Source organism: Equus przewalskii, chromosome 14, assembly GCF_037783145.1.
Source record: "Equus przewalskii isolate Varuska chromosome 14, EquPr2, whole genome shotgun sequence".
NCBI classification, from domain to species: domain Eukaryota; kingdom Metazoa; phylum Chordata; class Mammalia; order Perissodactyla; family Equidae; genus Equus; species Equus przewalskii.
In genome coordinates, this window is record NC_091844.1 from 65,529,492 (window position 1) to 65,556,068 (window position 26,577).

At 46.0% G+C, this 26,577-nt stretch overlaps 1 protein-coding gene across 1 annotated transcript in view; it reads left to right on the forward strand.

The window, feature by feature from the left end:
* Positions 1-26,248, forward strand: part of CAPN13 (calpain 13) — an 83,656-nt gene extending 57,408 nt beyond the window's left edge. The window contains exons 12-23 of the mRNA XM_008514755.2: positions 2,427-2,438; positions 5,247-5,449; positions 6,463-6,499; positions 6,851-6,907; positions 9,859-9,916; positions 10,011-10,069; positions 11,937-12,005; positions 12,901-12,976; positions 15,153-15,281; positions 16,316-16,371; positions 16,935-16,991; positions 25,807-26,248. Of these exons, the coding sequence (XP_008512977.2) occupies positions 2,427-2,438; positions 5,247-5,449; positions 6,463-6,499; positions 6,851-6,907; positions 9,859-9,916; positions 10,011-10,069; positions 11,937-12,005; positions 12,901-12,976; positions 15,153-15,281; positions 16,316-16,371; positions 16,935-16,961 (783 nt within the window). The 3' untranslated portion in view covers positions 16,962-16,991; positions 25,807-26,248. The remainder of the gene's footprint in view (positions 1-2,426; positions 2,439-5,246; positions 5,450-6,462; positions 6,500-6,850; positions 6,908-9,858; positions 9,917-10,010; positions 10,070-11,936; positions 12,006-12,900; positions 12,977-15,152; positions 15,282-16,315; positions 16,372-16,934; positions 16,992-25,806) is intronic.
* The last annotated feature ends 329 nt before the right edge of the window (positions 26,249-26,577 follow it).

The window sequence follows — 26,577 nt, forward strand, 5'->3', positions numbered from 1 at the left end:
GTGATGCTCACAGCTCAAGGAAAAACAGTGACTATGGCTCTAGAAGGAGAAGAATCTTCTGGGTTCTGCTCTCTGAGCACATTTCCACTTCCTAGTTACATGAACTCAATGGAAGAGAAATTTTTGGGATTTAGCACAATACTTTTGAGGTACCTCAAACCTGCTTAGATTATCAAAGAACATCTAAGGATGCAGTAGTGGACAATCGTCATTTTTATCACCACCAGGCACCTGAACACTCTTCCACTTGGTGGAAGGCAGGGCCTAGTCTCCCACTGCAGCAGCCAAAGAGGCCAAATATTCCCTCTCCCCAGCCCTTGGAGGCAAAGGGGTAGATTGGTGTCCCAGTCTTGTCCAATTAGATGCTCCCCTCAGCCCACCCCACCACACACAGTCTCGGTCACTCTGGGCTTTGACTCTTGAGGAAGTAACTATAAGGTAGGACCAGCCAAGGGATTATTTGCAGCAAATCTTTGGGCCCAGCAGCAGTAATACAGGCAGAGCCCGTGGTGGTGTCCAGCTGTGTTGCCACATCTTCTGGTTCCTACACATTTTCCAAGCTGCATTCTCTAGACTTCTCATTGACCCTGTAAGCTATCCTTCCCATAAATTATGTTCTGCTCACCCCACCCTTGGTTGGTTTCCATTGCTCTCAGCCAAGAATCCCAACTGATTCAAGTGCCTTCTAAGAAGCCCCTCATCCTCAGAGTCCCCCAACTCTCACCTCTGAAAAGAATTGGAGGAAAGGAGTTAGGAAGGGCTGGAAAAGAATTGAGGCATCTGGTCTACCGAGCCAGATTTACACAGTTCAGGGCACCAGAGAGGACAAGACCAGACAATGTCTCAGCCAACTCTTCCCTTTCCTAATGAGAGACAGAAGCACAGAGAAGGTATGAGGGCTGCTCCAGTACGCAACTCCTGGGGGTGCTGTTCACATTGTCATCTATGAGCCTGGTGCCCCAGAGCTGGGCAACGAAGCAGCTTTGTGTTAAATAATTTGCCCAAAGTCTTTATAGTTCAGAAGCCCTGGAAAGATTGTAATCACATGTTTTTTAAGTGCTGCAAGGCCCATTTCTCTACTTTTCAGTCAAAGATGCATTATTTCTCAGCTGCCCACTTTTCTTAGGGGCACTCAGATCCGAGATCTCCTCAGGGTCCTTGGAGATCCCACTGGGTCTTGCAGGATCCTGATCAAGTAAAATGCCAAAGAAGAGTGCAGATCTTGAAAACTGAAGAGATGCTTCCGTTCATTTCACAGTTCAGCTGAGAAACAGGCTATGGTGTGAGGCCAGCCAGCAGACTCTCGGAAGTCTCCAGGGCTCTGGTGGTGTTAGTGGGTGCAGTGCTGTCCAGATGACAGCTGCGTTTAGTGCTCTGGGCCTCTGTGGGCCTGTGACTCCCCAACTGCTATGGGAACACTGCTTTGCCTTGCAACAAACCAAACATAGGTGGTGTACAAATAGGCAGGGAGAAGACAGGACAGAGAAAAAGGGCAAGGGTGGACGAGCCATTTCATCCTCACCCCAAAGCTCCTCCCCAAGGCTGGGACTTTCCACCTCCCTCCTAGTTCACCCCTGGTCTGCAGAGAAGTCTACCTAGGCAAATCGAGTGGTCCTGGTGGGGACCAGGATCAGCAATGAAAAGAACTAAAAGCCACCCCAATGGTGGAAGACAGTGCCTGGCGGCGAATCTTAATTACAAAGGAAGCAACACAGCTTGCTGTGTTCTCACCTCTGCTGCTTGGACTGCTGAGCCTCAGTTTCCACATCCATAAAATATAGAGCCTAGCGTCTGCTTGCAGGATTACCGTGACAATCCAACGCATTTCACAGAAGCACTTTGCAAACTGTGGAATGGCTTAAAAATGGGACTGCATCCTCGGTGCTTCCTTCTGCCACGCGGAAAGACTGGGACATAGGTATTTCCCCATTCAGACACGCACATACAGTCCTTTCAAACCCTGGGGGGCCTAGAACAAATTCCTATCGTATTTTGCAGTGGTCTAATGGACTAAGGAAGTTTTCTTCTTATCAGAGCTCCTGATATTGGGGAATTTCCATTGGTCCAGGTTTTGCTTTACATCCAGGCCCCATCAGTATCTGACTTCTCCTAATTTTATCATCATTGCTGTAAAGAGTACCCACAGCTGGCTGAGCTGATGAAGGGACAGTCTCCTTCTCCCAGACACCCTCTTCCCCTCCCTGATTTCCTTCCCCTCCGTGCTCCCTACCATGGGTTAGGTTTCCTTTTTCAGAGCTCCACACAGGGAATGAGTAACCATCCCCGTTCACCCCAGGGGGTGCAAGGGAACAGGCTGAATGTTCAAGAAGAAGGAAGGCAGGGCCCTGAGCCAGGCTGCCCGGATCCGCTCACTTTCGTGTTTTGGTTTGGGTTCCTGAACGTGTTTTTTTTCTTCTTCTCCACAGATTGACCCTCAGGTATGGCTCACGGCAGCCCTCACTGGGCTTCTCACACCTCTCTTGTCATCCGTCCTCTTCCAGCACCCGTGGCCTTGATGCATCTCTCGCTGTTTGGTGGCTGCAAATTCGGTCTGCTATGTGCTGTAACAGATACCAGCTTAGACTATCCAAATAGGTCAATGGTGCGGGACACATTTTAGCCGTCCTGGTCTAAAGACTGACCCCCAAGGGCTGCTCCCTAGTTTGACATTCCAAGAGGGGCTGCAGCCGTGAAACCATCTTCAAGCATTTGGCCTCTAATAGATAACACTATGCAGCCAGTTCCTTTTTTAAAAAAGTTATGTTATTGAAGTCATATTGGTTATGACATTGTGTAAATTTCAGGTGTACATTATTTTATATCAGTTTCTGTTTAGACTGCATCATGCTCACCACCAATAATCTAGTTTTTATCTGTCACCTCATGTGCCTCTTTAGCTCTTTTGCCCTTCCCCACCCCCTTCCCATCTGACAACCATTAACCTGTTCTCCTTATCCATGTGTTTGTTTATCTTCCACATATGAGTGAAATCATACATGATTCTTATTTCTCTTAACATAATACCCTCAAGGTCCATCCATGTTGTTGCAAATGGCATAATTTTGTCTTTTTATTGCTAAGTAGTATTCCAGTGTGCCTGTGTGTGTGTATGTGTGTATATGTATACCACATCTTCTTTATCCATTCATCTGTCGATGGACCCTTGGGTTACTTCTACATCTTGGTTGTTGTAAATGATGCTGCCATAAACATAGGGATACATAAATCTTTTGGAATTATCGATTTCATGTTCTTTAGATAAATACCCAGTAGTGAAATAGCTGGATCTTATGGTATTTCTATTTTTAATTTTTTGAGGAATTTCTATACTGTTTTCCATAGTGGTTGAAAGAGATTCAGGGCTAATCAAGGTCCCTTGGTAGGATCTTTAACCTCTCATATTCTTTGTCAGCTCCCAAATACCCCACAGCCTGGATGCACACTGTGCAAATGCAATTTCAAGGCACATCCTTTAGCTTCTTTTACAACCAAACTGCCACCCATCATAAGTAGATATTCTGGCTTGGCACTGGTGATATGTGAGTAAGGATGGAGAAGGACAGATAGAGTTTGAGAAGCTTGACCTCACAGGCACTCAGACTCCTTTAGTGGAGGTGGGCTCTGTTGGGCTGTCGTTGCCAAGTGGAGGCGTGTGTGTGGGGACCAAGGATGGAACAGAGGGAGCGGGATGTAGCCACAGCCAACAGGTGGTGACTGTAGCATGCTAGTGGGTCCGGGGAAGCTCCTCCAGGCCTTCCAGGGTGCCCTAGCAGGTAGACAGAGGCCAGACGGGTATCTCTGAGCAGGAGATACTCAGAAGCCTGGGCAAGAAGCAGACAGCAAGGAGGCCTCTCTGTCACAGCAGAGGCCCAACCACAGAGCTGGGTTTATGATCTGACTCTTGTGCCTGGCACCCCAGTCATGGAAGTGGAACTTCCAGAAGGGTTTCAAGGGAAGCACTCAGGTGCAAGGAACAAGTTGGTGTTGTAGTTCCCAGAGCTGGAGAATGAGGTAGAGACTTGATCCAGAAGAGGCACAAGCCCCATCCCTAGACCTACAGGGTCGGGTCTGTGGACGACTAGCTTTATGTCAGTTTGTCACTGGGTCTTCTGAGCCCTGAACCAAGAAGCTCTTGTCATGCCCCTATACTAACACTTCTTGATGCCAGTGAGTAAGTCTGTTCTGAAGGATCAGGAGCGTGGACAGGGCCACGAGGGTCCAATGGAGGGCAGGAGAGCAGGGAAATCCTTATCTTCTAGATTGTAGGAGGCACGATGCCCACACACCTTGTCACACGCACTGTCTACCCATGTGCAGGTGTGCATGCACACACACATGCACCCAGAGCCACGGGACAGTGCTGACTCTCTGGAGAAGGACCAATCTCATCATTGCTTTTGCCAGAAGTGCCCAAGCAAGCCAGGCTCCAGACAGACCAGTGCTGCAGAATCACCTCAAAGGTTGCCCATGGCCCCCTGCTACATATCTGGGACAGTGGCCTCTCTCCTGTCTCCCCTTGTACCCAGCCCTGTCCCCAACCCCTGAAAAGAAACTCTTCCCTTCTCCCTATTTTTCCCCAAGGCAGAGCTCACAAAGAATCATTTCACACTGCGTAATCATTCTAAATGGAACCACCATCTCGATGATATTGGGGAAAATTTATTTAGTAAGGGGGTTTTATTATGTAATATATATGTGACATTCGGTAATAGGAACTGCATTATATTTATTGTTTTATCTCTAAGAAAATATTGAAATAAAAGGAAAGTGATCAGGGCCTGTTATTCTCCGATGAGAAGGAATTTCAGGGCTCTGCTGGAAAGATGGAATGGAGGAAGTGGAGAGTGCAACTCCGCAGCGCTGCAGCATCCAGAGAGTGCTTTTGCAAAAGGGTCAGGAGAGAAGGGGCTTTAGAGGCTCCCAAAGTAATTCCGTGTTGCAACAATCTCACTAGTTTTCATGGAAGTCTTCTTTATATACAAGCGGAGAGATAAACCCAAAAACCCAGGATGCTGTTAGATTTAATGAGGTAAAACCGTGTCATATTTCTTTGCATTCATTGTAGTGTTAGCATCTAGAGTAAATAACAGTCTAAACTCTGTTGCATCTTGAGAGTTCAGGTAAGCACTGTCTCCCTTTCTAGGGCCTGTAATGCTGTTTTGGTGAACGGGGAGGGGTCTGGAAGGTGGTGGGTGGCTGGGGCACATGCACACCGGGGCTTTCTCACCATCCTCTGTTTCTTTTAGTTCCAGCACTTCAAGAAGTTGCCGCCCACATTTTTTTCCCGGTTCAGAAATGCTGACATTTCTGTCAAAGTTTCTGAAACTATGTGCAACCTCACGAAGTGCTTCAGTCTGAACCCTGGGACCTATGTAGTGGCTGCCACTGCACACACAGAAGCAGTTGATTTCCTGCTCCGAATCTTCCTGAAAATGCCAGATAGTGACAGGTATAGAACCTCTGGGATTGTAAATGTTTTTACTGAATTTTATAAAAGCACATTGCATCATTCTGGGCAGCACATACTGTCTGAGGGGTATGCAGCACCGGCCCCTCTTTCGGGAAGCTCACCACAAAGGGAGGTGAGAAAGTTCGTGCGCCAGTAACTAGACCACAAACAGGATGCAGCCATTGCTATATGGAAATGCAGAGTCGCATGGGAGGACAGAGTAGAGGGACACACCTATGGCAAGAGGGACCGAGGGAGGCTTCTTGGAGGAAAAGACCTTTGAGCTAATCCTTGATGGAAAACATAATTTATCATCTCAAAGAGGAAGGCAATGCAGCTGGAAGAAAAAAGCTTGAACAGAAGCAGGGAAGTGGGTGAGCACAGGGCTTGTTGAAGAATAAGTGATATCGGCTATATGCACAGGAAGGTGGTACACGCCATGCACAGCAACTGTCTGAAATGTGGCCAGAACTTAGAGTGCATCAGGGAGACAGTGAAAGATGGGCCTGAGTGATACAGTCTGATCATGGAGGGTCTTTGGTGCCAAGACAATGGTCAAGACTGAGATCAGCAAGTATATACCCTGCTGGGTACTTCATCCCCTTTTGGAATTGAGGCAGACATCACCATAATCATGGCAGTCTTTACAGTTGAGCATGGATGAGAGCTTATTAGTCCAGCATGCCAGACAGCCACTGTGCCACCAATCAGAGTTGGAACATAGGACAGAGCTTATCTGCCATCCTGGCAATGGGAGTCACTGGTTGTGAAAGGAACAATTTACTAAATGGTTTGAAGACTAGATGATGTCTACCCAAAAAGACTGGACTTGTGGTCGTGATGCTTGTATGCTGACTACTGTGGCTGCCCACTTCACATCCTGCTGTGCTGAGGGCTCTCTGCTCAGGTCCTTGGCATAAATGTCCAATGCCACCTAGGTTGCCTTCCATATGTAAGCCTCCTTTGAATAGTAAGCTGGTTATCTTTGTCACACTGTCTTCCTGATTTTCTAGGCACTTGGGCAGCAATTTCCATCTCAGACCATTGAAGGTAGGTGTTTGGCAAGGTTTGGTTGGCACGCTTCATTGGCCACATCCCATCCCTAAGAGCTTCTGTCCTTCCCTCTTGCCTCCCCACTGACCAATGAAAGCAGAGACACAACCAGTCGATGATGGCTCAAAGATACAGGGTGGAGGGGAGACCAGGCCTCCAAGACCAGGCTGGATCCAACCATCTTCCTTCCACGAACTTCCATTTTCCCATTCCCCTAAAAGTTTTATCTGATTACTGGATGAACCTTTTGTCTCAGATCCAGGTGGGGGGTTCTTGTGCCCTCATTATACCTTACAGGTGGCCTCCTTCCCCAGAAATTTGATGTTGGCTATTTTCTCTTTGATCCAGCCAAGTCTTCCAGAAAATGGCTTCCAACAAAGAATTTTCTACAAATATGCTCATCAGGTACAGTACTTAGCAGGGGACAGGTGAGGAGGGACCAGAGGGAAGGAAACCTCTCCCAAGCCCTTATCAGGATACAGAGAGGAAAGGTGACTTGATGGGTCATTTTATCAGCCTCTCTCCCTGGATGTCTCCAGAACTGATCTGGCTACAAAACTCTGGAGAGAAGTGGTGCCCCACTTGGGTGACATCTGGGATGGAATGTAGAGCTTGGAAAGGGAGGAGCTAATTATGGGGTGTGAGAGAGAGACAGACAGACAGAGAGCTTTTTAAATCTTTAAACAGGCAATTGGCAATACCCCTTGAAATTTTTCCTTCTCCCACTCTGCTGCCTTGCACCAACCTTGGCATCATCCCTCCCGGGAGCTGGCCAGCTTCAGAAAGCACCAACAGTCTTCTTCCTGCCAAGCCACCTATGTGCACAGGGGATTTTCTTAATGGTTTAATAAACCATTATAAAGAAATCCTTGACTTGTCAGTATAAAAACAGCTGCCAAGGGCTCTGCACAATGGACCTTTTACCATTGATACAGACAGTTGTGTGTACCATGCCAGCCTTGGGCCAGCAGAGGCCAAGGACAGGAAGGACACCAGGGCTTCAGAGGACTAATGGGGCAGTCGTAACCAGGAGGCAGCCCAAAGGGAAATTATTCAGGCAGCCTTGGCCCAGAGGACAAAATAGAGAAAAATGAAGAATGTGGCTGGCATGAGGGGTACATATTGCGAGGAGCAGCTCAGTATGGACCTCCTTGAAATCATTATTGGCCCAAGATTCAGGTCCACATCTGGGCTGATTCAGAAGGCCCTTTACTTGATGCAGGACAAGGTCTGCCAAGATGATTGTCCCCAAGATGATGTTGTATGCATCCCTTGTCCCCAGTACCTATCACTACCCTTGGCACAGAAAAGGTACTCAATCAATTTGCATTGAATTAAGACAGGTTAGCTTCCCCGGAGCAAATGCCCAAGCTAAGGTTACTGAGCTGAGGTGATCAGCAGGACCTGATTAGGATACCTGAGACCCAGCTTCCTTCAGGGGCAGGTAGTAAAGTGCTCAACAAGGTCCATGCCCCTGCACATCTGAAATAAAAAATATAATTTTTATATCCTCCTAGAGGGCAACTGTAAGCCCATATGGGGCTTTTGTAGGAATTAGGATGAGACACAGATGCAGCTTTGTGCCAGGGTGCATGGCTGGGAAGTGGAACATGGACTGAACTCAACACCCTTTTTAGCCCTCGGCCAGGAACCCTTGAGCAGGGCCAACCTAGCATCATTTTGCACAACCTGAAAACTGTTGTCAGAGGTTGTGTCCTTGAAGGAAATGTGAAAGCAGAATATTCGTGCATGCGCTCCCTGTGTCCCCTCTCCTCATCTCTTGTGCCATTTAACTAGCCTTAAGTGAACACAAAGACTGCTTCCCGCTGCTACCAGGATCATGAGCTACCTTCATGTTTGTAGTGGTGGTGATGGTTCCATAACCCAGGGTCTGCCTGTGGGGAAGGAAGGACTCATTCAACCTCCAGGACAGGCCAAGTCTATCCTGCATCATTTCTTCAATTGGCAAACACGTACCAGATACCTAGGTCATTGCAAGTACCATGCTGAGCTTTGGGAATGCAAACATCAATCCTTGGGGATCTTACATTGAGCTGGTAGAGGCAAACGTGAAATTCTTTGGGAATTTGTTTATCTTCATTCCTATCCTCTTCTCCTCAAATATTTTCTTGGTTACCAGGTTCAGGGTCCAGGTCAGGGGCTGTCCTAGGGTGGGGGACGCGCAGAAGGAAGGAGACATGGTCCATGCCCAAAGATGCGTATATTCTAGTTGCTGACTCCATGTAAGTTAGTTCCTCACCAACATGTCAACTGCTCTTCAAATTGAGGTGCTGTGATTCTTTCAAGAAAAAAAATCAGTGAGGTGGGCACACAGCACCAACTTCCCTGACATAACCAACCAGTGAGACCTGAGGGCCAGTTTTAGACACTGGCGGGATGTGGTTCTCAAAGGGCATCCTGAGGGGTCGTCCTAGTTGAAGGACTCATCTAAAGACAGGCCGTAAGGCCACTTTTGCTTTCAGTTCTATGTGGGGAGGCCAACCCTGTGGACAGAGTGGCTGCTGGGAGACCTCACGCCAGCTCCTTCCACCATATAAAAGCTTTCCCAGGGTGATGATGTCGCGTCATCCCCTCAGCTTTTACCAGGCTCGATGTAAGAACAAGCAGCATATAGAAACAGCTCTCTTCTCTGTCAAGTTGTCATAGAAGATGCTGTCCATGAAGCTGCTCAGTGTCCCCAGGAGAAAATTGGATGCAGTTAACACCTCCAGAAGCTCAGACTAGCAAGAGTTTTTCTCCTCTCAACTTCAATTGCTTCTTTTTTGTAATCCCAGGAAGACCATGATGTCTCCCTTTTTGTTTCAGTGGCTGAGAAGACTAATGCTAAGTATGTGCTCAATTAGAGCAGCTTCTCTTAGCCTAGGTTCCTGGCATTTTTATCACCTGTCACCACACACACACACACACACACACACACACACACACACATACACATACATATACACACACATTCTCAGTAGGCATATTTTCTCTTAGTCTCTTTCTGGAAGCAGATGGGGAAACATACCTTCAGGGCTGAATTGATTCATTCAACAATATTTCTCTGAAGTGCCAGGTACGAGGCCAGTGAGGGGGAACAAACGCTACTTTCAGTCCAATAACAAATGAAGAGATAATGCCACGTGGCCACACAGGATCTCCAGTGTCAGGAGTGATCAGCACTACAGACGTCCAGGGGAGGGAGTTGTCACCCTGGCCTGGAGCAATCAGGAAGGGCTTCTTGGCAGTGGTGAGGGGCCACAGTGGGCACAAGTGCTCTTACAAAGGCAGGCAGGTGCGCCCCTCAGCTCCTGGGGGCTGATGCGATCCCTGCATTCCTCCTTCGTTTGGATCAGGGACTGGACATTGATGCCACCCAGCTTCAGGGCCTTCTCAACCAGGAATTCCTGAAAGGTAAGGACCTGCTGGCCCCAGCCTCATCTTCACTGCCAAGCCAGTCCAATGTCGCCCTCCTGACATTTCTGTCCTTCCTATTCTCCCCCCTCAGGACCTCCAGGGGACACTTTCTCCTTGGATGAGTGCCGGAGCATTGTAGCCCTGATGGATGTATCCTTTGCCATCATCCCCCCTGCCCCTTCCCCAGCCCTGAGGGCCCATCTGCTCAGTGGGCTTCCCCAGGGGTCTAATTAGGACATTAGAGAATCCTGTTCTCACTCTCAAGGTTTCTCTTTTGCCTTGGTTCCAAGGCCTCACCATAGAGCCTGGGTTTCTGTGGGTTCTATACTGACTCACTAACTCTCCAGGACAACCACAGCAAAAACGACAGTAGTGACCATCTATCAAGCGTCTACTGTGTGCCAAGAACTGTACTGGTATATATATATTTTTTTCTTTGTAATTTTCACAACAACCCCTGTGATAAGTATTATCCAATCATACAATTAAACAATCAGGGTTCAAAGAGGTTAGGTAATTTGCCCAGATCATGCAGCTAGTCAGAATTTGCTCCTGGATTTGAAGTTGGAATTTTCAGCCTTCAAAGTCTATGTTCAACATTATCCTACACTGCCTCCTAGTAGCACCACTGGGAATTATTCTCCTTCCACCCGTCCCCTTGCCCCTGGTGGAGTCTTCGCTATTTAAATTCCTTGTTCAACAAGCCCCCAATTCAATAAAGACAACAACCACCGAAACTTGTAGAAAACTCCTCGGTCTACACAGTAGTTGCACCTCATTATTACTAGTTTGCTGCATTTGCAGGTGAGCAGACTGGGGTTGGAACAGTCCAGTGACTTGTCCAAGTTCCATGGCCACAAGTGGCAGGGCTGGGAAGTCTCCTAACTGCCATCCTGACTTCCTCTCTCCCATGAGCCACTTCTTCCCCCACCTGCCACGTCTCCTGATGGGCAGGCAGGAGAGACTAGCCCCATGTGTACATAACCCCAGCTGCCACCTTCTAGCTCTTCACTCGGGTGTGTGCTGTCTCCTGGGAGCAAGACAGATTCCCCGGCTCTTCACACTTAACAAGACTCCATTGGAAATGTGAAGCCAGCCATTGTAGAACAAGAGGGCTTCTTTTTTTTTTTTTTTTTAAAGATTTTATTTTTTCCTTTTTCTCCCCAAAGCCCCCCGGTACATAGTTGTATATTCTTCGTTGTGGGTCCTTCTAGTTGTGGCATGTGGGACGCTGCCTCAGCGTGGTTTGATGAGCAGTGTCATGTCCGCGCCCAGGATTCGAACCAACGAAACACTGGGCCACCTGCAGCGGAGCGCGCGAACTTAACCGCTCGGCCACGGGGCCAGCCCCGAACAAGAGGGCTTCTTGAGGAAATCATGAATCAGGTGCTGTCTCTGCTGGCAGTGGTTTGGGATCACTCAGAGACACTGCCCTTCCTTGCCAGATGAAACAAAATAGCCTGTGGCAGGTGACCCTCGGGGAGGTCAGGCCTGCCAGACCCCTGCAGAGCGGACAGGCCTTTTCTACCTCTAGTTCCTTAGAGACTGATTCTTTTCCTTTCATTAGTTCTCATTAAACCCATGACACAGAGTGACCAAGGCTGGCTTCATACACAGAACACATTCCATCCACTCGCCTGCATTCACTTCTCGTGCTGCCTCCAGAGGTGCAATGACCCCCTCAAGCTTCTCCCCACTCTCCCTGCCAGCAGCCCCACTCCAACTGGTGAAGGCTGAGTTTTGGTCTCTCTCTCTTCCTCTGGATGCAAGTGATGTTGGCCCTCCTTTCTCAGGGCTTCTGTCTCCTTCCAATTGTTCATTTTTCCTTGTAAAATAAATCTAAGGCAGGTCCTTTCAGACACAGTGGGAGCCAGCTGGCTTGGGGCCACATCCAGGTGACGTTGGACCAACTGTTACTAGTTGATGGATGGAGCTGCTCCTGCTTGCTGGGCTGGCAGGACCTGCAGCCCCTCTGCTCACTGCACACTGGACTGGTTAACTCTTAACTCCCCAGCAGCTGAAAGTGAATGGGAGGCTTGACCAAGATGAGTTTTCAAGGCTGTGGAGGCGTCTTGTCCACTACCAGGTACTGGCATGTTCTCTTTTGACTAGCACCCTCATCTGTCCAATTTAGCAAATAGTCACTGGGTGCGCAACACTGCACTAGGGTTGAGGGGTAGGAAAGAAGAGAAAACTCACCCCTACCCTCAAGGAGAGCTCCCATTTTGTTTGCGGAAACGTATATGCCCAACTAGGAGCACCAGGCAATGCCCGATCAAGTGGCGGGATGAGGAGCACTCCAGGAGGCTGAAGCAGAGAGGGGTCACCGTGACCTATAGCTAAAACTGCCAGCAAGCACTGCCCTTCTCCTTCCTACCCCTCTCCTTCCTCGCCCCACCACCGCAACATCCCCCTAACCACTGGTTCATCTCATTCCCTTCCCATCCATCTGCCAGAACATGCTGCAAAACCACAGATGTGGTCTGTGGCCTCCCCGTTGTTCTCAGGACAAAGTCCAAACTCACCAGAGCTGTGCACAAGATCCTCTGAGCTGGGACCCTACTGTGGGGTCCAGGAGAAACCCCTTCACTCATCCCACTCATTCCTTCAGACCCCAACTATGAGACTCCTCACTGTCCCCTCCCTGTACTCCGAGCCTGGCCAGGGCCCACCCACCCTGAGAGTCTGGCCTCAGATGCACCTTCCCTGTGGGGCCTCCCTTCAGCCCTTGCCTACCCCCAAGGCCCAGTTAGTTCCTCCTTCAGCTCCTAACAACAACCCACAATAAAAAAATAAAGTGTTCCTGTGTGGCTCTACCAGCATGTGTCACCTAATCCCTGACTTGGGATCATTTGGCTTCTGACACGGTACTGCAATGGCTGACATGTCCCCCCCCATTAGATTGCAGGGTCCTCCAGGACATCCTCTTCAAGGTGGGCACTGGGACTCACATGGGCTTCTTGCTTCTTTTCCTATTTCAGAGTGTTTTCCAGAACACCCAGGAGAACTCTGGAGTTTTCCTGAGCCAGGATTTGTGGAAGACCATAAAAGCTACAGGTAAAGCAGGGGACCTTTTGAGCCGTGCTGATTGGAGGCTGCGGGTTGTGTGTGTATGTGATGCCCACTCCCCTGGCATGCTGTAGGCAAGGCTGGTGCAGTGATGCTGGGCAGTCTGGAGAAAGCAGAGCTGCAGCTTCTGCATCCTCTGGTTACCGGGGCCTCTGCGGGCCTCCAGGCTCCGGACTCAGACTCCATCCTCCTCCGCCTGAGTTCTCATGTGTCAGTCAATTTTCCCAATTTCCTGTTCTCCCCAGCACAGCTCTAATTGTGAGAAAATAACCCTGCCTGATTGATAGCCTAACAGAAATCGCACTTGCCTTCGAGACACTTCCATCTCAGCATCTGGGCCATCAGGGTTAAATACCCTTGGGCGGGCTGATGTGCTCTCTTCACAGAGGGTTTTGGGCTAAATGAAATCAAATGGCATCTGTCGGCTTCGAGTAGGCAAAAGCTTTCAGTCCTGGAATAATGATCATAATACCATAGGGTGCAAAAGTGCTTCCTAGTTGAGCAAGAACTTGTTCTCACATCATCTCACTTGAATGTCTCGGCTCCTCTGCAAACCTGGAAGGGCAGGAATCATTATCTCACTGTACCATGGGGAGAAATGGATTACAAAAAGTTAAGTGAGGAAATTGCCACCTTCCTTAATAAAATCTAAAATCAGGGGCCAGCCTGGTGGCATAGTGGTTAGGTGTGCACGCTCTGCTTTGGCCTCCGCAGGTTCGCAGGTTCACAGGTTCCGATCCTGGGCATGGACTTAGTGCTGCTCATCAAGCCACACTGTGGCAGCATTCCCCATAAAATAGAGGAAGATTGTCACAGATGTTAGCTCAGCAACAATCTTCCTCAAGCAAAAAGAAGAAGATTGGCAACAGCTGTTAGCTCGGGGCCAATCTTCCTCACACACACAAAAAAAATCTAAAATCAGATTCCCCCAGGTTACCACAAGAATAATTCTCCCTCTTGTGGCTCCAGCGGGTGGAAACATGGCCTGCTGCTCCCCACTTTAGCATATTTCCTGCCCTTAATTCTTCATAGCAGAGGGCTGGGGTTCTCAAACTCAAGCGTGCATCAGAACTCCCTGGAGGCTTGTTAAAGCACAGACTGATGAGCCTCACCATCCACCCAAAGTCTCCGATCCAGGAGGGTTGGGGGAGGGCTGGGGTGGGGTTCAAGAATTTGCATTTCTAAGTTCCCATGCTCCTGGTCTGAGGACCACACTGAGAACCACTGAATAGCCAGTGAATGATGAAATCTTTAAAGGAGATCTCACTAATGACTCCAGCATAATGAAAGGCAGAAAGATAGAGAATAGTTGGAATTCAACTCAAAAGCCTTCAGGCACCAGGCAGGTAACCGAAAGGGGTAATGGAGCTAACCCAAGAAAAGAGGGTTATTTGGGAATGTGGCAAGCTGGGGAGTCGTGCCCTGTCGAAAGGCATTCAATTCACATGTTATTAACTCTGCTGGAGAAACCAAGCATTCCCCTGGCTGCATCCCCTGGATGGGTGGTTTGACCTGGAAGGTTCCGCTGGCCTCCCAGAGCTTACAGGCCCGACTGTGCCAGCCTGCTGTTGTCTACTAGGTGGTGGATGCCTCCCTAAAGCTTATGACTAGACGTGCAAGACGACAGGGTCCAAAGAGGGAAAGCCACCTCTGGCCTGCCCCCTGGAGGCCATCTGCTGAGTTGTGGTCTCCCCTCGGAGGACTGACCTCTTCACTGGATGACTGACTTAGGACTGAATCCCCCTTTTCCAGGAACCACACTTGCCCACACAGGCAGCATCCACACCTAAGACCCACAGACAGTCATGGGGTTGGGGAAGAAGGTTGTTTTACAAGGTCACCAGTAGAGGGAGACCTGAGAGAGGCGGGGCTGGGACAAGCCCCAGGTGTCCTGGCAGCTCCCACCCACAGGGAAATTATCAGATGATGATGAAGGCTGATGTGTCCCCAGAACAGTGTTGTTGGGGCCCAGCAGCCAACAAGAAAGAGGCAGCTGGAGAATCAACATCACTGCAGAGGAGCGGATTGGCCCCCGCACCAGGCTGAGGAGGAAATGGTGGTGGGAGGCCCCTAGGCCCTCTGAACCGGTTTCTCAGACCTTGGAAGGCAGAGGCGCACACCACCCCGGCCTCCTCCCTGCTCACTGGCTCACTCTGTGGTCCAGACTTTCTTGCAGAGGTCTCCATCAGCGATGAGCTGCTGGACCTCATGGCTCTCCGGTACAGTGACGGTGCTGGCAGGATCAGCTTCCCCAGCCTGGTCTGCTTCCTGATGCGGCTTGAAGTCATGGCAAGTAAGTGTCACCTGCAAGACATCCTGAGACCTTCACAGTCACCAAAGAAAGCTCCAGGAAAGGACCAGGAATGCACTCCTGCCCCAGGCCTGGGCAAGGGTAGTAGGCTGGACTGGAGTCCTGTGCGAGGAGCCCCTGCCCCAAGAGACAGGGCCAACGTGAGCCCACGTAATGGTGTAGTTGACGTGTGTCCCCGGCATCCCTTATGCACCCTTCTCTCCCCAGGACGTTCCCCTGTCCAGCCTCCCATCTGCTCCTCCATCTTCAATGCCTCTTTCAGGAACAGGGTTAAATCACTGTGTCCCCTGTCCAGATGGTGTTCAGGGTTTACACCTGCTCTTCAGTCACAGTGAATGGTTTGGGTCTCTGCTGAAGGGATTGCATGCCAGAGCGAAGAGGTGGGGGCTGGAGGTCTTTCCCAAGGCTTCAGAAATCCAACTCTGTAGGCCAGAAGTTTTGACATGTTTTAGCATCATACTCCTTTGTTTTAAATGAAAGTTTATGTAATGGAGCTGCTGTGGTTGAGGTAGAAGTGGGATCTGGCCTCCACTCTAATCCTCGCCCCGTCCCTGGCATGAGGCACCTCTGTAAACCCGGCAGCTCTGGGCTGGCAATCAACAAAGATTGAAAGAACGGAGCCCTAGGAAGGTAAAAGAGGAGCCTGAGGCATCAACCTTGTTCCAGAGAGTTCTCAGCTGGACAAAGGACGTTCCTCAAACTGTTCCCCTGAGATACTTCCTAAGACAAGCCCACACATCCCCACATCAAGTGTAGAGGGATGCACAGTGCAAGGAAAGGGAAGAGAGAGAGGGATGTGAGGGCCAGAGCCGTCAACAGGAGCTCTTTGGAAGAGGCGAGCCCTGAGATGTCCCTGTAGGGTTTGGCTGCAAGGAGACAAGGAGGGGAGGCAGGTACGCTCTGTGGAGAGTGAGAAAGTGGTTTACACAACATCCCCACCTTTGCTTGGATCTTCACATCGGCCCAGGCCTGCCTCCCATGGCTTGGCCTGATTCTTTTCTTCCTCTCTACCCTAGAGGCTTTCCAGAAGCTATCCACAGATGGAGAAGGACTCTACCTGACAAAAAGGGAGGTGAGCTACCTTCCCTTCCTAGAGATAGGGCACAGCCCCAGGCTACCTCTCCTCATCTGATTCCAGGGGGCATTTTTCTCCCTGAGGATATTGAACAGGCTGTCAAAGGCCAGCCAAGCTGCTGGCCCCCCTGCCTCCAATTATTGCCTTTATATATTGCTCTCTGCCAAGGCTGCTTTAGGATCTTGGCAGACAGATTTTATTTTTTTCCAATAGCTTAATAAAGCAGAGGATTATGTGGGAGTAATAAATCCAAGCGGGAACTGAAGAACACCCGCTTAGCTCGCTGTACGTTAAACTTACTCCTATTGAGTTTTAGAAAGAGCTTCCTGGCCCAGCCAGCTGGTCGACCTCAGCTACCCCTCTCACTGCCTGGCTATTCAGGGGGTAGCAGAAGATAGGCTGTGATGGCGGCTGAGACCTTTTGCTTGTGTTGGAATTATCTGGAAAGGGTTGATGAGAATAGAGTGAGATCTTTCAAGGGAGGAAGGTACCATTTGCCCTGCTGTGTATTAAGCTAACAAATTTAAAAATGGGTTGTAATGACGATGCTTATTTCTCAGTGGATGAACCTGGTCATGTACAACTGAGCAAGGGGAAGAGCAGACTCCAGAGTCCAGGTAAGATATGGCGGCTTTAGAATCATTTTCTTATGGGGGTAAAATTTCCTTTCTCCTCCAGGAACTGCCCATAAGACTGTCTCTGGGAACAGCCTCCCCAGAGATTACAGAGCCCCTATCTGTGTGAGCCAAGGTTCAGCTGCTCTGGGCCCCTGAGTTTCAAGGCCAATGCTGCAGATTTCAGCCAGACCATGCAGACCAGCGGGCATTCATAAGAGTGTGGCCTGAAAGTCATGAGTGAGGGATTTAGAATTCATTTTTTTAATTAATTAATTTTTAATTGAGATATAATTGACATTTAAGATTGTGTTAGTTTTAGCTATACAATATAATGATTTAATATATGCATATATTGTGAAATAATTACCACAATAAGTTTAGTTAACATTCATCACCATACAGAAATTTTTTTCTTGTGATGAGAACTTTTACGATTTACCATCTTAACAACTTTCAAATATACCATATAATATTACTGATTCCAGTCACCATGCTGTACATTACATCTGAGGGACTTATTTATCTTATAACTAGAAGTTTGTACCTTTTGACCACCTTCACCCCCAGCCTCTGGCAACCACAATGTATTCTCTGTATTTATGAGTTCAGTTTTGTTTTGTTTTTTAGATTGCACATATAAGTGAGAGCATACAGTATTTATCTCTCTGACTTATTTCACTTAGCATAGTGCCCTCAAAGTCCATCCACATTGTCATAAATAGCATGATTTCCTTCTTTTTTATGGATGAATAATATTCCATTGCATTATGTATACCACATCTTCTTTATCCATTCATCCACTGATGGACACTTGGGTTGTTTCCATGTCGTGGCTATTCTCAATAATGCTGCAGTGAACCTGGAGGTGCATATATATTTTCAAGTTAGTGGGTTTTTTCCTTTGGATAAATACCCAGAAGTAGAATTGCTGGATCATATGGTAGTTCTATTTTTAGTTTTTTAAGGAACTTCCATGCTGTTTTCCATAGTGGCTGCACCAACTTACATTCCCACCAACAATGCACAAGGGTTCCCTTTTCTACATCCTCACCAACCCTTGTTATTATTTGTCTTTTTTTGATGATGGCCATCCTAAAAGATATGAGATGATATCTCATTGTGTTTTTAATTTGCATTTCCCTGGTGTTTAGTGATATTGAGCTCCTTTTCATGTACCCATTGGCCATCTGATATCTTCTTTGGAAAAATGTCTGTTTGGATCCTCTGCCCATTTTTAATAGGATTGTTTTTTTTTTTCATTGAGTTGTATGAGTTTTTTATGTATTTTGGATGTTAACCCCTCATCAGATATATGATTTGCAAATATTTTCTCCCATTTGCTAGATTACCTTTTCATTTTATTAATGATTTTTTTTGCCTGTGCAGAAGCTTTTTAGTTTGATGTAGTCCCACTTGTTTATTTTTGTTTTTGTTTTGGATGTCTTTGCTTTTGATGTCAAATCCAAAAAATCATTGCTAACACCAGTGTCAAGGAGATTACCCCCCTATGTTTTTTTCTAGGAGTTTTGTGGTTTCAGGTATTACATTCCATTCTTTAATACATTTTGAGTTGAATTTTTGTGTATGGTGGTCCGGTTTCATTCTAGAATTCTTAATCAAAGTTCCAAAGAGGAAAGCCAGTCACTCATCACAGGAAAGGCTAATGAGCAGAGCAATAGAAATGAGCAGACCTTGGGGAGAGGAGAGTTGGGTCCAGCCCCAGATCTACCATTGCCTCATTATGCAGCTGTGGACAGATCACAGTCGTCTGTAGGCACCAACGTCTATACCTCCATCATGAATGTGCTGAAGAATTAATGCCCATGTCACTTGTCTTCTACATGTTTGTTTTCAGGGAACAGACCCTAGAGTTACATAGTCCATACTCCATGCTACTGTAGCAGAAGCCCTGACAGAGTCAGCTATAATCTTCCAGGCCTGGGGAGCTCAATATTTTGTACTACCCATTGTTGGAAATCTCCAGGTGTTAGGTATTCTTTATCTAGAGACAACAATCTACTTCCCTGGAACTTTCTACCCATGCTTCTAGCTCTATTCTCTGGACCACTGTAGAAACAAGTCTGGACATGCCAGAGCTTCCAGTACTTGAGGATAGCTTTGCTGCCTAGCCCAAAGCCTCTCTTCTTTAGTCATCCCTTTGGTTCTCATCCAGGACCTATTGGTGACCATTCTCTATATGCCAGTGTCCCTTTGAGATATCCGGTTCCCCTATGCAGCGGTCCCAGGATCAACACATTCTGGAACCCTATTATTGTTGTAAACAGCATTTATTTAATCTGCCAATCATGTACCTTGAGCCAAGAGACAGACACTCTCTCCATAAAGAAATAATATTGTAGCATAAATATTTCCTGATAAACACTTGGTGCTTCTTAATGGATACAAGTTAACAAATGTTCCAGAGATCAAACTTAATTAGATTCAACTATATTTTCTTGAATTCCCCTTTCACTCCTTTTTAAAAATAGAACAGTTGATCATTTGCAATTTCCAATCTGGCTGATTCCTATTCCAATCTTCATGATTTCTAATATCAGGAATGGTTTTTCAATTGTATCTTGAAGCTAATTCAGTACACAGGACCTAAAGCTTGAACTTTTGAAATAACTGGATTCTCTCTCATTATCCTTTCTCCTATATAGGGTCCCAATTCCCTCTTAACTAATTTTTCCACACTTCCTTTTCTGAAGACTATGTAAGAAGGAAGTAAAATATAAAATGAGTGGTTATGTGTGGTTTAGTCTCTTTCATTAATGCCTATCATCATCCCTAAGAATGCTCCCTTGCCTTCCTCATCAACCAGCGCCCTCTGACATCACATTATTAAAGCATATCCACTCATTCTTGGCTTGTGGGTTGCTTTGCAAAATTGGAGGCAGGAGGTTGAAGAACTTCGGCCTTCAAATCTACAAACCCACTTTCCTTTGTAATCATCTCCCACCTTCATCTTGTTATGCTAGAGATCGGATTCATATCCCTCTGAGGATGTCCTGGATCTCGTTACCTTCCATCTTTGCAAGGGCCTGATTGAATGAATTCTCGCCTCCATCTTCTGAATGCTAAACTTCTCTCCATCTCTCTTCTGGAGTCTTCCAATTCCCACTGAAACATGCTTAACTTTTAAATTTCTTCCATCTCATATTCTCTTCTAGCTACAACTCCCTCTTTCCCTTTACAGCCAAACTGATACAAGAGCTAATTGTGTCCATGTTTTCACCTCCCACTTTCCCCTCAGACTACTTCAGTTCAGATTTCTCAGGTGTCATCTCTCTCCCAGACTTTTGCATTGGCTACCTGTCTGATTTTACTGTATCTACCCCTAGCCCTCAAATCAATTTCCTGCAGTCTAAGTACACTTTCAAAAACTCAAATCCAGTCATTGCACTCCCGAGGGGAAAACTTTTCAGTGTGTTCCTACTGATATTCAGGAAAAGTCTAGTCATGAACATGGCCTGCATCATCTGGCCCCCCATCCCCACCTAGCTGACCATACTTTCCTGCACCCTACTCCCACCACACCAGCGTTACCTTTATTTCCTTCAACAGTCCATGCTTCTCCTGACCTCTGGTCCTTTGCCCTCACTGTCTGCTCAGCTCTGGGGTTAGTTACCTAACTCCTGATCCTTCACGTCTTAGCCCCATTGGATTCCCATATTATTTACTCACATATCACTCTTCCCCGACCACAACATTCAAAATGCTTTTTTATTGTTTTTGCTCACTCCTTCCTTATTTTTTTAGAGCCTCATCGAAATTTAATTCATCACCATACAGTTTACCCATTTAAGATATGGGGTTCAATGGTTTTCAGCATAGTCACAGAGCTGTGCAACCATCACCACAATATAATTTTAGCACATTTTTCATCAACACAGAAAGAAACCCCATGCCCATTATCAGTCACTCCCCATGTGTGCCCCACCCCTCTAGTCCTAGGCAACCACTAACCTACTTTCTGAATCCATAGAGTTGCCTATTCTGGACATTTTACATATTTGGAATCATGTAATATGTGGCCTTTTGTGACTGACTTTTTTCACTTAGCATCATATTTTCAAGGTTAATCCATCTGGTAGCATGTATCAAGACTTTATGCTTTCTTAGCCACAAATATTATTTCATTTTGTAGATATACCATGTTTTATTGATCCATTCATCAGTTGATGGGCCATTTAGGTTGTTTCTACTTTTTGGCTATTGTGGATAATCCTGCCATGAATGTTTGTCTACAGATTTTTGCATGGATGTATGTTTTCATTTTCCTTGGGTGCGTACCTAAGAGTGAAGTTGCTGGGTCAGATGATAACTCTGTGTAACATTTTGAGGAACTGCCAAACTTTTTTCCAAAGCAGCTCTACCATTTTACATTTCCACTAGGAGTGAATGAGAGTTCCAGTTTCTCCACATCCTCGTCAACTTTTGCTATTTTCTGTCTTTTTCAGTTAGCCATCCTAGAGGGTGTGAAGTGATATCTCATTGTGGTGTTGATTTGCATTTTCCTGATGGCTTGTGATGTTGAGTAACTTTTCAGTATATAATTGACCATTTGTATATCGTCTTTGGAGAAATGTCTGTTCAAACCATTTGTCCATTTTTAAATTGGGTTATTTGTCTTTTTGTTACTGAGTTGTGAGGGTTCCATATATATATTCTATATATATATGTATGTATTCTAGTTACATGCCCTTTATCATACATGTGATTTGCAAAAATTTTCTCCCATTCTGCAGGCTGTCTTTTAAGTTTCCTGTTGCTATCATTTACAGAACATGAGTTTCTAATTTTAATGAAGTCTAACTTACCTATTGTTTCTCTTGTCACTTATACTTTTGGTGTTGTATCTAAGAAATCAGTGTCTAATCCAAGATTATGAATATTTACTCTTATATTTTTCTCCTAAAAGTTTTATAGTTTATATCTTACATTTAGGTCTTTGATCCATTTTGGGGTAGGTTTTGTATAGGATGTGATGTAGGGGTCCATCTTCATTCTTTTGCATGTGTATATCCCGTTGTCCCAGCACCACTTGTCGAAGAGACTCTTCTTTGCTCCATTTTATTGTCTTGGCACTCTTTCCAAAAATCAATTTCTCATAAAGTAAAGATTTATTTCTGAACTTTCAATTCTATTCCATTGATCTATATATCTATCCTTATGCCAGAACCACACCGTGCTGATTACTATAGTTTTATAGTAAGTTTTGAAATCAGGACGTGTGAGTTCTCCAACTTGATTTTTTTTTTCAAGATTGTTTTGGTGATCCTGGGTTCCTTACATTTACACATGAGTTTTAGCATCAGCTTGGCAGATTCTGTAGAAGAAAAAAAAAAGGCAGCTGGATTTGGATAGCAATCACATAAATCTGTAAGTCAATTTGGGGAATATTGCCATCTTCACAATAGAAAATTTTCTGATCTGTGAACATGAGATGTCTCTCCATTCTTTTAGGTCTTTAATTTCTTTCGACAATGTGTTGTTGTTTTCAATGTAGAAGTCCTATACTTCCTTTGTTAAATTTATTCCTAAGTATTGTATTCTTTTTGATGCTTTTATAAATAATTTCATTTTCAGATTGTTCATTGCTAATGTATAGAAATAAAATTGATTTTTGTATATTGATCTTATACTCTGCCACCTTGTTGAACTCATTTCTTAGTTCTAATAGATTTTTAGAGGATTCCTTACAATTTTATATATATATAATCATGTCATCTGCAAGTGGAAGTTGTTTTATTTCTTCTGTTCTAATCTGGATGCCTTCTATTTATTTTTCTTGTCTAATTGCCCTGGCTAGAACTTCTAGTACAATGCTGACTAGAGGTGGAGAAAGGAGATATCCTTATATTCTTGATCTTGGGAGAAAACACCCAGTCTTTCACCAATAAGTAGGATATTAGCCGTGGGGTTTTGTAGATACCATTTGCCAGCTTGAGGAAGTTCCCCTCTGTTTGTAGTTTAATGAGTCAACAGACTTTTAATTACTTGCTTGATGTCTGTATTCTCTGCTACACTGTAGCTGAGGTGTCTCTTGTTTATTGCTATCTCCTTAGCATGTAGCACAGTGCCTGGCATAGAGAAACCACTCAGTAATGATTTCCCAAATGGCTAAAATAAATTATCCTTTCAAGTTCGTGTCTTCCTTCATTTTGTTCTCATCCCAACCTCTGTAAATTTTGTCTTAAACCCAAGTCTTCCTGCTATTTCCGCCATTTCTCTATTTTCTTTCCCATTGGGATTACTAGGGAGCTGATAGTTAACAATATCTTGTCATAATCTCCAATACATCATGATGTATAGTCTTTTATAAAGGCTGTTGTCTGACCTATTGATCCTCTCACCCTTTTGAAATCTGCTTTCCTGTGTCCAGGGCACATTTCAAGTCTGCCCAACTTTCCCTTACTTTGCCACTCCAAGGTCAAAGTTACTTTCTTCCAGGATTTCCATAACTTACAGGTTCAATCCAGAGGAGAATTCCCTCTCCTCATCCATTTAGTCCTCTGTGCAGTGAAGCAGTCACTGGAACAAGTGAAACCTTGTCACATGAGCTAACCCCAGAGATTGTGGTTGCTGAAACCCCTTACCAGTCTAATTTCCTTCCAGAACACTCCCTACCAACTGTGTACAAGAAGTGTCAACCTTCCCTTGGCTCAACACAGGCTGGGCTGTACTCCCATTGTGAGCCCGCTCTGTTCCTCTCTCTCTCATTTTCAACCCAACTGCTCTCCTCTGACTTCATACATTAGAAAATAGAAATGTGCAACCCGACAACAACTCTTCCTCCCCTCCATCATATCTGTTGTTTTTTTTTTTTTTTTGAACAAAACATATTCCTCCATTGCCTCATCACAGGGAATGTTTATGTTCAAATTGTTAAAAGATAGTAAGTTCATACTTTAAAAAAATGCTAATACTCAGTGCATTGGTATATGGTCCTTGGACATTTAAGGCTATGTTAATTGATTTTGGAGTGTAGAGGAATAATACACTGCAAGTGACACCCTGCTGAGAGTTTGTCCAGCTAATGTCATCTACATTCATGTTGGTCTACTGTCAATATGGCTGTAAAGTGCCTTATTCTAACAAAGTTAGTCTTTATAACAATTTCCCACTACACAAGAAGACAGTGTCTTGAGGAATGGGTCACCTTCTCCTGGTCTGCATGAAGGTGAAATATGGGCAGCAGTGGCCCTGATCCTGCTGATTTACCTACAACAGTTTTCACCAGAGTGGGTCTGCTTCTAGTCTAATGAATCCAGCTCTCCATCATTCAGACCAAAGCAGTTCTTTCTGCAAGTTGGGAGTCTGGATTTGCCTGGGGGTGTGCAAACTCTCCACCTGCTTCGACAAACAGACACCTGGTGATTACCAGGCACCCTTTGAACCTGGGTGCCCAGCCTTCCAGAGCCAGCTTTTAAAGAGGAATGCATCCAACTGGGAAAATGACAGACACCCTGATGGCATAAACCAAGATGGAGAAAGAGTTGGGACCCAGGACACAGGAGATCCAGCCTAGATCCTTCACTGGCTAGGGAAGCCCAGGGACCAGAGCTGTGCAGCTGAATGAGGAGGGGAACAGGAGGAACGACCTTTGGGGAAAAAAGTAGCCAGTAGTTTTATCTGATCGCTTAACCATGGGGAAAATAGTGTTAAGAAAGATTTTGAGATTCTGCTGGAGAGTTTTGGAAGAATTATTGGATAATGACATATAGACTAAGCAGATTTTTTAAATGAGGTAATTATTAACTCCTGGAAGAAAAAAGAATTATAGAAGAAAGGAAATGTGATCCTAGAGTATTTCTTCACTCAGCAGTGAACAGTACGTACATAATTGTAATAAAATAAAAATTGAATATTGATTTAACGAAAAATGTGACATAACTATAGTAGAGAATGGAGGGAGAGAAGATGCACGTATGAAAGTAGGTTAGGAGTGCCCAGCCCCATCATCCATCATGAGAAGTCAATAGGCATTTAAAATTGATGAGTCAAGGGGTAACCATGTATGCGTGTTATTTAGAAATATGGAGGTAAGCATCAGAAGAAAGAGTTTAGAGAGAGAAATTCGAGATAGGAATGGAACAGGGACTGCTGTTTTTCCTTCATGCCTTATAATACTTTTTGAGTTTTTAAATTATGTATATCGGGATGGATTTTTATCAAAAACAAGCGAACTAGCAAATAGTCTAAGAAACAAGAGTTTAAGATTCAAGGAAGGGCAGGGAGACAGAGAAGAAGAGTGAAGGCTTCTTCCATACCACATGGGCAGGAAAGTTGGTTGATTATAGTTGGAGAAAAAATGTCTGTGCAAGAATGTTACTTTAAGCCAAGAGACGTACACTAGAAAAGCCATTCTTCATCAGGAGTCCACAGCCCAGCTGGAACAGAGGAAAGAGCTGTTGTTATTGTAGCTGCCCCTGGTCTCAGCCCTTCCAACCTGCCCAGGGGGTTGGAGAGACATCTGCTCCCCAACTTTCCCTCCCGGCTGCTGCAGGCACTCAGGAGCTAAATGCACTGCAATTTGAACTCAGACAGGGCAGAGCGAGTGGGTAGGGTGCCTCTGAGGAATTTTGAAGAGTGAATTGGGCACCTTCCCATCCACTGGGGAGCCATGGGAGTGATGGAGCTGGTCCAGCCGTGCCAGCAGGTGGTACATGTGCTCCCTCTGCTGTCTGGCAGTCCCAAACAGCATCCGTAGGAATGGGGCCAGGACTCTGTGGTCGGTCCCTCAAAGGAAGGAAAGGTCTCTTTACCCTTCCTGAGCCTTCTGTGTTTGAACGTCTTTGTCTTTCTCTAGGACAAGCTCCCAGGGATTACTCAAGAATCCAGCTCTCATTCCAGGAGGCTGTGCTGCCCCTGTGGTTGTGATACACTGAATCCTGCCTCATCTGAAATGTAGTCAAAGCCGCCTTTGAGGAGCCTCAGCCAGGTCCTCAGATGGTCAGGATCTGGTAAGCCTGAGGTTACAGAGCAGGTCATCTGAGCCCTTTGGGACACCAGCCCGGAATCCCCTGGAAAATGAAACAAGAGATGTTCCACTGTGGGAAAAAAAGGGGAGAAGCTATATCTTGCTTCACTGCCACCAGTCCAATCCATTTCTTGGAAGAGAAATGACCACAGGGTGCTGTGTGTCACACAGGAGTGGTCTACTGGGCATTTGCGGAATAATCTTACTCTCCAGTGTCTGAATTCTGAGTGTTTCACAGCCAAAGGGCAAAATAAAATATGGTTCCCATAAAGGTCTTGGACTCCATGCCAAGTAGGATCTTAATTCTGGTTGAAAACTAAATTTGGGGAAGGGAAATTCCAGCCAGCAAGGCAGGCACCTCCCTCCCTCCTTCTCCATAAAGTGGTCATCAGGTGTCTCAAAAAGATCATGATCCACTAGAGCATAGAATGCATTCCAGAGGATGACCAGGTCAGACCCCACTCAGGAGAACTTGCAGTTTGAGAACTCATTCCTGGAAGCATATTCCCAGTGGCAGAATCTTGGCAAACGTGTATGTCCAGAGGACAGGTGGGTGGGGACCTTCCTAATTATGACCTTTCCGAGCAGACACCAACAGAA